Source organism: Dama dama, chromosome 15 (genome assembly GCF_033118175.1).
Source record: "Dama dama isolate Ldn47 chromosome 15, ASM3311817v1, whole genome shotgun sequence".
Classification (NCBI taxonomy): Eukaryota; Metazoa; Chordata; class Mammalia; order Artiodactyla; family Cervidae; genus Dama; species Dama dama.
The window spans coordinates 71,273,099-71,285,159 of record NC_083695.1 but is presented as its reverse complement, the minus strand read 5'-3'; the positions used below and the strand labels follow the sequence as shown (position 1 = coordinate 71,285,159).

The 12,061-nt window shown below is 42.0% G+C and overlaps 1 protein-coding gene across 2 annotated transcripts; it reads right to left on the bottom strand.

Annotated features, from left to right (window-relative positions):
* Window positions 1–45: 45 nt before the first annotated feature.
* On the bottom strand, window positions 46–12,061 carry GSTO1 (glutathione S-transferase omega 1). Of its 2 annotated transcripts, none has more exons than XM_061162566.1 (6): window positions 11,859–12,061; window positions 11,520–11,628; window positions 7,097–7,319; window positions 4,311–4,409; window positions 1,763–1,869; window positions 46–989 (listed from the first exon to the last, which is right to left on the bottom strand). In XM_061162566.1, the coding sequence occupies exons 2-6, from the start codon at window positions 11,576–11,578 to the stop codon at window positions 836–838; spliced, it is 642 nt and encodes a 213-aa protein (XP_061018549.1). In that variant the 5' UTR covers window positions 11,579–11,628; window positions 11,859–12,061; the 3' UTR covers window positions 46–835. The 2 variants fall into 2 exon arrangements, with proteins under 2 accessions (XP_061018549.1, XP_061018548.1); XM_061162565.1 differs by having other exon boundaries at window positions 11,840–12,059.

Sequence of the window (12,061 nt, the reverse complement as noted above, 5' to 3'; positions counted from 1 at the left end):
TATTAGTTTGCTAGGGCTGCCATTAACAAAGTACCACAAACTGAGTGGCTTAAACACAGAAATTTATTGTCTTAGTTTTGGAGGCCAGAAGTATGAGATCAAGTGTCAGCAGGATTGAGTCCTGCTGAGGGCTGTGACGGAGAATCTGTTCCATATTGTGAATAACTGTCCTCATGTTCACATGGTGTTCGCCTTCTCTGTGTATCTGTCTCTTAATTTCCCCTTTTGTAAGGATACTAATCATACTTGAGTAGGGCCACATTAAATGACTTCATTTCATTTTGGAAATACCCTACTTCCAAATGCAGTCACATTCTGAGATACTGAGAGTGAGGACATCAACCTATGAATTTTGAGGGACAAAATTCAATTCATAGCAATACTTAAAGGATGAACTTTGTGATGAGGAAAAGGAAGAGGATTCCAAGCAGAGGAAAGGCATATGCAAAAGCCGTGAGGTCAGAAAAATTTGAAGATCTATTTAAGCAATCATAATGATGTGAAAAAGAGATCAGCTATGAGAGGCAAGCACAGGGACAGTCTGACGCCAGCTCATGATCAGCCTTAAGAATAAGTGCACTGTAGTTTATCATCCAATCTATCAGCATGGACTGTGATAGCCCTTGGAGTCATTTGAGCATTCTGAGACAGGAAATATGTTTATATTTCTGTACGAGGGTCTTAAGGAAAGCCCACAGTATAGCCAAATTTGATATCAAATCAGAGAAGGTGATCCAATAAGACATGAGAACACCTGGTAAAATAAAAGCATGGTATTATTCATATTAGTGAAGCAAAGTATCAGCTATGTCTTCATTGCTGACTCTTGTCCCCATCAGAGACCATAGTCACAGGCCTCGGGGCTGTTCTGCATGTAGAGGTTGAAGAAACCTTGAAAGGTCTTCACATCGGTGGGGAGGGATGATACTGTGGGATCCTTCTTCATGGATGCCATCCAGAGCTTTAGATTTGGAGTGTGGTCTACATACCTGCGGGAGATGGAAAGCATGAAGGGATGAACAAGGCTAAGTAGGAAGGCATTGCAAATGCTCCTATAACTTGCCAGTTTCATATTGTTTTCCTCTAATCTTTTCAAGTAGTCCTTTAGAAATATTTCTTTAAGATAGGCAAAATCATAAAATATGATATTTGAAAGATATTGTAGAGGTCCTTGTTTTGTGGAAGAGGAATCTAAAACTAGAGTGAAGTGACTTGCTCAGTTAACCTAAGAACTTGTCCAAACTGAGAGACTGATATTTTTTTTTAAATGAGAACATGAAAGACGACCAAGAACATTACATGTTTATTACTCTCTGGTCAGATTGTGACTAATAGTAACTGTAAGCTCTAGGAAGTAGGAGTAAGCTAAGGTGGCTGCTAAACTTCAAAACATGGAGTTTGGAAAACGGTGTGGGACTCTTGCTGGTAAATGGGAGGTGACATTGATCACACAATCCTGCCTGACATCCTTATAAAAAAATGTATATCCTTATGGATTTTTAACCAAGAGGGAAGGAGTAAATCAGTTTTCAAGCATTTTACTACCTGTCACAGAACTCCCCACCCTTGCCAAACCCCAGAGATAGGAGAAAATCATGAGTTTAGGTATAGGGCATGCCCTGGAAAGTCAAAGTATCCTTCTGTTGGCTGCTTCCATTAATCTATTTGATGAGATACATTAATTTTGTCCATAAAAAGGTTAGTATATACAATTCCAGTTATCATTATCTTAAATTATGCAAAAAATATTCAAATGTCTTACTCATTTAACTCCAAGGCTTCTAGCCATTCAAACCAGGGCCAGATGAGGTAATCAATCATAGAAAGAGAACTGCCACCAAAGAAGGTTGTCTTCTTATTAGTCAGAACCTGAACATTAAACAGCATAAGAATACTTCTTATTTCTGCATCTGGTAAGGCAAGACAAGTAAGTGACAGTGGCAACTTTTGCCCTGACATGGTCAAGTTGGGGTTTGTCTGATTAGTTTAACCTTTAGAACCTCTTGGTTTGGGATAATGCAAAACAGTCTATTTTACTGGAAAGGGGAAAAAAGTCAAACAAGCCACAGAATACAAGATCTCTGCAACACACATACCCAACAAAGGACTGGTATTCAGAATATAGAAAGAACTCCTGGGAATCAATAAGAAAGAGGCAAACAATTCATCAGAAAATTGGTCAAGACTTGACTTTCACAAATGAGAAGTTCCAAATGGCCAATAATCATTTGAAAAAGTGCTCAGCTACATGAGTCATTCAGGAAATGCAAATTACAATGAAAATGTCATACCACTTCACATCCATCAGAATGGCTAAAAGGAACAAGATGAAGTTAGTAACTCTGTGGACCCACTGCTGACAGAAGTATAAACTGGTTTAGCCATGTTTTTAACATTGTCTACTAAAGCTGAGTGCATGCATACTCTATAACCCAGTAATCCTACTTCTTGAAAATATGAACATACAGTCACTAAAACATAGGTATAAGAATGTTCATTGCAGCACTATTTTATAACCCCAAAGTGGAAATGTTTACTGTCCATCAGGACTAAAATGAATAAATTATGCAGTAGTCATACATTGGAACACTATACAAAGTATAGGAATGAACTAACTACACACAATATATATGAACTTCAGAAACTTGATATTATATGAAAGAAGTAAGACCCCAAAGAGTGAATATTATGATTCCATTTGTATGAAGTACAAAAATCATTCAAAACTAATATTCTCTTTCTTGATATGGTTGCCAGTTTCATGGCTGTGTTTACTTTGTAAATTCATCAAGCTATACTCTTATGCTTTGAGTAAATCTCTGCATATAATACTTCAGTAGAAAAGTTTACTTAAAATATATTGGAAATAACTAGATTAATTATTAAACAGATGCCAAGTAAAATTCTTTGAAAACCAAGCACAAAAGTGTATGCCTGAAATTTAAGAAAGTGAATTGGTATTATGGTTTTATAGAGAGAAGAACTGAGATTATTATCTAGCTAATTAACACCAAACCATTTTGCTATTTATAAGATATCCATAGTTTTTTTCAGGGCCCTTATAACATTCTGCATTGTAAACAGGTTGTTTATATCTACCTGAGTATGTTTTTGGTCTGCCACCAAATTAACCATCTGTATAGTATGAACTGCCTATCACTTTCTACCTCCCATACTGTTCAGCAGATACTATTAGAACAAAGTAATCTACTATATAAACAAATATACAAATATTCTTTAAATATTAATTAATTTTAGAATGTATATGAAAACCATTTAAAATAATTAGGCTTTATCCCAGTAATGCTAGCATGGTTCAACACCAGAAAAATGTTATACTATACTCTTCAGTTTAAAGGGAGAAATTTTTTATGAACATTTGAAAAGATGTAATAGAAACAGACAAAGCATTCAATAAAATTGAACACTCATTCATGGCTTTAAAAGGAAAAAACAGCAAACTTCGAGGCTCAGTTGGTAAAGAATCTGCCTGCAGTGCAGGAGACCCGGGTTTGATCCCTGGGTCGGGAAGATCCCCTGGAGAAGGAAATGGCAACCCACTCGAGTAGTCTTGCCTAGAGAATCCCATGGACAGAGGAGCCTGGCAGGCTACAGTCCATGGGGACACAAGAGTTGGACACAACTTCGCGACTAAAGAGAGAGAGAATAATAGACTTTCTTAATGGGGAAAAAAAAAAAGGTTTCTGAAATAATCTACAGCAAAATTCATACTTACTGATAAAAGGCTGTATTTCCATATGAAACAGGAACTGTGTCTTCCCTCAGTAAAAACTAATGCTCAGTGTGAATGGAAGAGGAATCCAAATGGCAGCTCTCCTGCAAAGCAGGTAAACCATATCTGGGCTTCCCCAAGTGTCTGTCTAATTCATGGCATCTCTTTATGGTGGGGAATGTTTATTATATAATATTAAGTAGAAAAAAAGAACACAAATGATTTATGCTCTGATTACAGTTAGGTTAATGTTTAAAAATATACATAGAACAAGCATAGAAAAATTAAAACAGGTGACAAATTGTGGAAATGTGGGTGACATTTTTCCTTGATATTTTAATGTCAATGCAATAAAATGTTCTAAAAGCAAGTCCATGACAAAACATTTTTAGGTGTTTTCATTTATATCCTAAACACAACAGCTTATAGCTATCTGTTGTAAACTAAAATTTCCTTTTTGGTATTATTGCTAATTACCTTAAAGTGATTTTGGAGATGGGAATATGAAAAAAAAAGAATAGAAGAAAAAGATAGATACCATGTATTACTCCCATAAAATCAAGAAGGGGTTGATTACCTCCTCCAGCTTGCTGAATTCTTTATGCAGTTCTTCTTTTAGGCCAGAGCAATCTTCCTTATTTTGCATTCTAAGAAAACTTACCATCAAAGATGGCACCTAGACAGAGAATAATTTCTTAGTTTATCAGTGTGAAGCTAACTATATCAGCCCCTTCATATTAAAGCACCACAGAACCCTTATAGTCCCAGAGTCAGAGTGTTCTAGAAACTTTGGTTTCTGTACTCACAGAGGTCGGGTACTTATCTTAAAAACAGTTTTGTGGCCTAAGATGCTCTAAGAGTCAAGATTTTATAAGCAGTGATTAGGAGAAGCCGTCTTGTTGAGTTTGAGTCAAACATATCTTAAAAGGACACTGATAGAATTGTTGCTCACTGAATTGTTGAGGGGCTGAACAAATAGGTCTGGAACTGAACTGGACCATTCCAAAACCATGCTGGAAACTGACCTGATGGGAAGCCCTCTTTGCCACCAGTGAACTGAGCACTCGATGCTACGGTTTGTACCCCTGCCAGACGCTGGACGATGAGGTTACTGATGCCAGGCTGGAACTGAATCTTGCAATCACCCCAGCTCCTGAAAGCCAGGAGCTCTGCCACCAGCCACTCTCATCAGCAGAACCAGTGCCCTACCCCAAGCCTACTTCTCCACGTGTCTCATTTCTGAACTGAACCCTAAAATGTGTGCATGTGAGGGGAAGAGCCTAGGTTCCAGGCCTTGGCCCCAGTTGCAGAGAGAGCTAGGAAGGAGATTTTCCTGATCTCTACCTTGAGACAAGCATGAGAAAACAGCTCAAAGTGGTTGACAACCTGAAGACTTGACAGGTGTAGCAGCAGATGCTTTAATGCTTGTGGTGGAGGTGTTTGTGTTTTAACGCTCCGTCTTTGGTATTGTCTCACTGCAAAAGACAGAAATCCACTTGTCCCAGTGTAAGGAAACAAGCCCTTGTAAAAGTACAGGAGAATGTCCAGAAAGCCTATCTGTGTTGGCACAGCTTGCCTTCATTGGAACTGAAGGTTTGCAGGCACCCGTTCCTTTCACATTTCCACCTGGGTCTAGATGGTCTTTCATCTCTGCTTCTCTTTGACTGTCTGCTTCATATTATTTGCCAAATGTCAATTCCCTTTGCATGTTCTTAACCTCTGCTTTCCTAAAAATTCTTTTTTTGTGTGTCTTTGGCTTGTTAAGTCTCCAATGACATAAACATACAGCTCCAAAATCTCAACACCTTTATTGTCTTAGTTTGTGTCTCATTCCCAAGTTTCCAGGAAAAATATTTTTGGTCTAGGGTACAGCTGGGGGCATTTCTGGCTTGTTGAGCTGTGGTCAGGAGGATGGGGTCATGTGGTACTTAAGGCCACCTCTTCTCTGAGTGTGAGCAGGGAAGAAACAGTGCGCATCTCCAGCTGTTAGCTCCTTTTCTTTCTAGACAATACAAGGAATCTCAGTATTATGATTCCTTAATTCTCCAACATCTTTCTTGTAAACACCATATTCCCTGTCTATCATCTTTGACAGTGGCAATCTCTAGTATTCTTTCATTCTCATTCTGCTAAGCCAGCCAATTTCCTCTTCCTTCCCTGCCGGATTTTCCCTTTTCAGTGTTTCCTTAAACAATATGTTCTCCCTACAAGTCTCACTTTCTAGGTATTTTTTCCACCATTTCTTTCCCTAGAGACAAGATGTTTCCTATTATGCTGACATATATCCCGATGAACTAACAGAATTTTATAGATATTATATAGATATAACCTGATGTGGCTATTCACATTGTCTACTATTGGTCATTCCTTTTTTAATACTAATTGTTTGAACTAATCTAATTGTTTGAATTAATACTGATGCTAATTCAAACACAGAAAGCTCTTCTACAGGAATGCCATTTACTCAGTCCATAAGGAGCTATTGCCAACAAACAGGAGATGCTCACAGATAAACACGGTGGCTAGAAGAATGAGGGCTAACACTGAGTATTTACCATGTATTGGACTTCAGGTGTTGTATATTAACTGATTTTTTTCAGTGGCACAGGAACCCTTATTATACTCATTTTACACATGAGCTGAGGTACAGAGGTAAATAATAAGTAACTTGCTTAGAGTCACACAGCTAAGAAGTGGCAGGGCTGGTGACAGGCCTAGGCAGTGAGCCAGCAGTAATGGAAACACAGCGCTCATCCTCAGAAGCTCACAGCCCTGGTACAACACACAGGCATACAACACACTTACAAGGCAGCAGGAGTCCCCACAGAGGCACGTCAGCGCCTGTGGGAGCGCAGAGCTGGGCACTAACAAGCTTCCGGAAGACAGCAGTCTCCGGACAGGTAGAGTGGTTCCTTAGCGTTTGCTGGGGGTGGCGAGGTGGGGGCTGGGTTCCAGGACACCACCCTCCCCGCCATAGGAAAATCTGAATGCTCAAACCCCTTCTATAAATCGGCACAGTACAGTCAGCCCTCAGCCTTGTGGTTCCACTCATAGAGAAGTGCAAACTGCACAAAAGAGAACTTGAGACAACCAGGCAAAGTGAGAAGGGGGAAGTGTCTTCTAGAAAGACTAGAGAAGAAGGTAGCAAGTCTGGGCAAAATTTCAGCATGACAAGAATGTAAAGTGTTGGGAAAGTAAAAAGGATTCAGATCATGAAAGGGCGCGTAGGACATGTCAGAGCCGGCAAGAGCATAATCCTGTGTGTCCTTCCCTCCCAAATCACTGAACCAAGCGTGACAGCACTGATTCAGCTTTAAAAACAAAGATATTTTAAATAGGAGCTGAAATTTCTTAAACACGCACCTTAGAAAAGGACTCAAAGACCATCTTTTGGCAAGCTTTCTCATAGGGGTCACTTGGCCACAGCTTCTTCCCTGGATATGCTTCATCCAGATACTCACAAGTGATGGCAGATTCACAAATCAACTGACCCAGACTGGTTTCCAGAACCGGCACCAGGCCTAAGGGATTCTTCTTGAAGAACCACTCAGGCTTATTTTTCAGGTTGATGTTGATGACTTCATGCCTGAAAAAACACATAGAAGACAGTGATGACAGTAACGTTTTTCTTGTATTCCTGAATAAAATCTCGTTGGTCCCATCACCCACTTAGCTGATCAGACCCCAGATTTTCGAGTCAACATGGCCTTGATTCCTTCCCCCTGTCCCCTCTTCCTCAAATCTCATGGATCAGCAAGACCTGTCAGCTAGACCTTCAAATCACAGTCTGGCTTCATCTGCTTCTCGGCTTTAACACTGCCACCTCGTCCAAGACATCACCTGCCACCTGGACCTCTACAGTAGGCCCACCGGCCCCTCTGCTTCCCCTGTGGCCTCCCTACAGGTCGCCATTCTGCTCATGCATGTGTACTCAGTCGCCAAGTCGTGTCAGAATCTTGCAGCCCCATGGCCATGGCCTGTAGCCCACCAGGCTCCACTGACCATGGGATTTCCCAGGTAAGAATACTGGAGCGGGTTACCTTTTCCTTCTCCAGGGGATCTTCCAGACACAGGGATTGAACCAGTATCTCCTACATTGGCAGGTGGATTCTTTACCACTGAGCCACCTAGGAAGTCCCCACTCTCCATATACAAAGGTAAGTTGGATGAGGCCACCCTCCTGCTTATTTACAACGATTGCTCCTCACTGCAATGCGGATGAACTCTGAACCCCTTTTTATGCCATGTGATCTGGCCCTGGGTTACCTGTCACATCTGTTTCCTATGACTTTTGCTTTGGTCATTACAATCTGACCACACCGGCCTTTTTTATATCTCTTGAATTACTTTCTTCATTGAACTTAAGATATGCATCTGAAATTACTTTGCTAACTTAATTACATATTTGTTATGTCACCTCCTTAGAATGTAAGCTCCATGAAAGCAGTGATCTGCTTGATGTCTTGGTCATATTCATAAACAAACATGTAAATGAGCAAAGTTTTAAATAGATTCAAATGGTATGAAATATATAAACATTTTTGGATAGGTACTCAACACACATTGGTTGAATAAATAAGTGGAAATTCTTCAAGATTGTCAATTAGATATTCCATTTGGAACTAAGATGTATCTTAATTGTAAAAATATCTGAGTCAACTAATTGAGTTTGTTCATGTCTCACTACATAAGAATCAACATGGTATTAACAAAATTCAGTTTCTTTTGCTAATCTGAATAGAAAGTTCATCAATTTTTTACAAGAATATTAAGGAATCCAAAAAATTCATCCACAAGATAAGCTTTCAGATTAAATTTCCATGCATTGATATTTTTTTAAAATGGCACATGACTAAATTACACTAAATAAACCCATAAAGAAGAAACAGGTGAAGTCCGAACTATATTAAGATTGTTTTTGGATCTGATTTCTATCCTGCCTGAAAGATGTAGGGGAAATAAGAGGAAGGGAAGTTTCATATAATTGTTAAAGTCAGGTCTCAGGTCCATATCATTGTCAAAGCTGGATAAGTGTTCAATAGAACCGATTAGTTACTCAGAAATAATACACCCCAACATCTTTTGTTTCCTTTATCCCCATCCACCTGAGTAGCTACAAAATCATTTAGCTTGAGGATTAAATACACAATCCCACCCCCTCTCCCATAGAAAGAAAGGAATAGCCAGAATGAATAGTGGCATTTGTGGGTTGTCTGCTGACAAATTACTGTACACTGTACACTCATATACAAGCCACTGCAAGAATAATGAGGCTCTCTGGCAAGGAATTATCAAGATTTCTGAAATTTCATACTATGAAAAGAAAGGTAAATCCTGGGCTTTTGTACTAAAGAAGTTTCTCAGAACACATATGCATTTTGGTAATCTGGCATGATGAGCCAACAGGGTAACATACCTGCTGCAACAAGTTGGAAGATGTGCCTTTTAGAGAAAACCAGGCTTTAGTAGATTCTGTAATGATCCAACAAGTCAATCCTAAAGGAAATCAGTCCCGAATATTCATTGGAAGGACTGATGCTGAAGCTGAAACTCCAGTACTTTGGCCACCTGATGTGAACAACTGACTCATTGGAAAAGACCCTCATACTGGGAAAGATCGAAGGCAGGAGGAGAAGGGGATGACAGAGGATGAAATGGTTGGATGGCATCACCGACTCAATGGACATGGGTTTGGGTGGACTCCAGGAGTTAGTGATGGACAGGGAAGCCTGGCGTGCTGCAGTCCATGGGGTCGCAAAGTTGGACATGACTGAGCAACTAAACTGAACTGATAATGCTGTGCAGTCTGCATGCATGCATGCTAAGTCGCTTCAGTCATGTCTGACTCTTTGCGAGCCTAAGGACTGTAGCCCACCAGGCTTCTCTGTCCATAGGGAATTCTCCAGGCAAGAATATGGAGTGGGTTGCCATGCCCTCCTCCAGAGGATCTTCCTGACCAAGGGATCAAATCTGTATCTCTTAAGTCTCTTACATTGGCAGGCAGGTTCTTTACCACTAGTGGAACCTGAGAAGCCCCATGGTAAAGTCAGCTACCTCTCTGATCAAAGTCCCCTGGGACTAAAAACTAATTCATGAACAAAGTAGACCTCTGTTGTTTGCACTGCCTGCACTCTTCACCCCCTTTACACACATTTTTATGGTAAATCAATCCCGTTTCCCTTTGGAAAACTGTGCCAGTAAGTAAGATAGGGTTGTTTTCAACCTAGAAGTCCAGAGGGGCACTCACCCAGGACTTTGCGCTCTCAAATCCAGCTGTGTCTTGATGCTGGATTTTTCTTTTTAAAAAAATTAATTTAATTTTTGGCTGCATGGAGTCTTTGTTGCTGTGCAAAGGCTTTCTCTAGTTGTGGAGAGTGGAAGTTACACTCTAGTTTTGGTGCATGGGCTTCTCATTGCAGTGTCTTCTCTTGTTGCCCAGCATGGGCTCTAGAGTGGGGGCTCGGTAGTTTGGTGCACCTTAGGCTTAGGTGCCCTGAGGCATGTGGAATCTTCCTGGACCAAGGATCGAATCTATGTCCCCTGCATTGGCAGGACCACCAGGAAAGTCTGATCCTGGATTCTTCAATTGTATGAGCACAAGATATGTCTTTTTTCAAGCCAACTGAATTGGATATTTGTTAATTGCAATAAGAGATTCTGACTAATACAGTAAATATTATGATATTTGGATAAGACAATGTTTTGATAAATGTTACTAAATGTTGAATATTTTGCTATGTGTTCAGAACCAGTTTCACCCAGAATATGATGGAAATCTTACTGAAGTGATGACTAATTGATAAATCATTTGTTTTTTTTTTTTCCCCTTTGGAATATATCTTACCTTTTTTAGGGAAAAGGAATTGCCTGCTTAATTCTCCCCCAGAAGACTAAAAGTAGTTTATAAATTCTAAGCACATAGATAGAAATTTCTTTGGAATGGGAACTCTCTCTTAAGACTTCCACACCACATGTATCTGTTTGTTCAACAAATTCCAAAGGTCTCTAAGGGAAAAGGTTCCAGTAGCTCTTCAGTGTCAGAGATAAGCCAATGACTTGCATCTTTCTTGTGGAAACACCTATGTCAGTAACCTTGCTAGTTTCTGTGTGGCTTCCCAAAAGCGTGAATTTTTAGGCATAGACACTTTATTTGCTTCAACCAATAACCCAAACTATAGAAATATGCACAGTACAATTAACTTGGCACTCTGCCCAGAGGAGTGTCAAGGCCGGGACTCTGGACTGGGATATAGGGCAATATAGCAGGACTCGGGGATCTGCCAGAGCTCAAAGAGCTACTGCTTGTGAGTACAGTCGGTGTGATCTCTGCATACCACGAGCTTTACTGGAGGTCTAGCACTGTCCATGTGGTTGCACAGAGTCGGACAGGACTGAAGCGACTTAGCGTGCATGCATGCATTGGAGAAGGAAATGGCAACCCACTCCAGTATTCTTGCCCGGAGAATCCCAGGGACAGAGGAGCCTGGTGGGCTGCCTTCTCTGGGGTCACACAGAGTTGGACACCACTAAAGTGACTTAGCAGCAGCAGCAGCTTTTCTGATCCATAAAATGGCTAATCTAACGGGAATGTCCCAGACTGGTGGAGTCTGTGGCATCGGCCCCCCACCCCCACCTCGGGGATAGGGTCTCTAAGTTGCTCTATCTCGGAAAGGCTGAGAATAGTTTATTTTGCAGTAAAGGGGCCCTGCCCGAGTTTCCCACTGAGGCCTTCCTCAGCAGCTGGTTCATGGCCAAATCGGGGAGCAGCCCCCTCCTCAGCCCTCACCGGATTCCCTTGGCCCTCAGGACCAGGAGCGTCCTCTTGGCGAAAGGACAGAACCTCATGCTGTAGACGCGGATCAGGCCCTCGGGGACGGGCCCCGGGGGCGCGCTTCCTGCGGGGAGAAGCGGACGCAGTTAAAGCCCAGAGAGTGGCGGGGACCCCCAGCCTCCAGCTGTGCCCCGAACCCAGCGGTGGAGAGGTCCCGCGCGCTGCGGCCCCGGCGTTTCCCCGGGCGGGTGCCTTCCCGGGTGGCTCAGCCGCACCCTGACCCGCGGCCGAGGGTCGCCCAGATCCCCGCTGCAGATCGCGGAGGGCAGCCTCACCCTTCCCCAGGCTCCTGACCGTTCCGCCGGACATTGCAGCGCAGCACAGGCCGAGCTCCCAATGGAGTTTAAGGTCCAACCAGGAAGTCGGTCGCCCCTCCCCTATTTTTCTCAGAAGTGCCAGGCTGGGGCAGCCGCCAGCCCGGCCTGGGCTGTGTGCAGAGGGACCCGCGCTGCCCCGGCCCTGAAAGGAAACCTGAGAGCAGAAGCCCCTGGCGACCC

Excerpts from the sequence above, each read along its gene's own strand:
- GSTO1 (XM_061162565.1), bottom strand. The coding sequence starts at position 11,873 with ATGTCCGGCGGAACGGTCAGGAGCCTGGGGAAGG. Across the intron at positions 11,629-11,839 it reads GGTCAGGAGCCTGGGGAAGG|GAAGCGCGCCCCCGGGGCCC; the intron begins GTGAGGCTGCCC and ends TTCTCCCCGCAG. Across the intron at positions 4,410-7,096 it reads TCTTTGAGTCCTTTTCTAAG|GTGCCATCTTTGATGGTAAG; the intron begins GTGCGTGTTTAA and ends TTCTCTGTCTAG.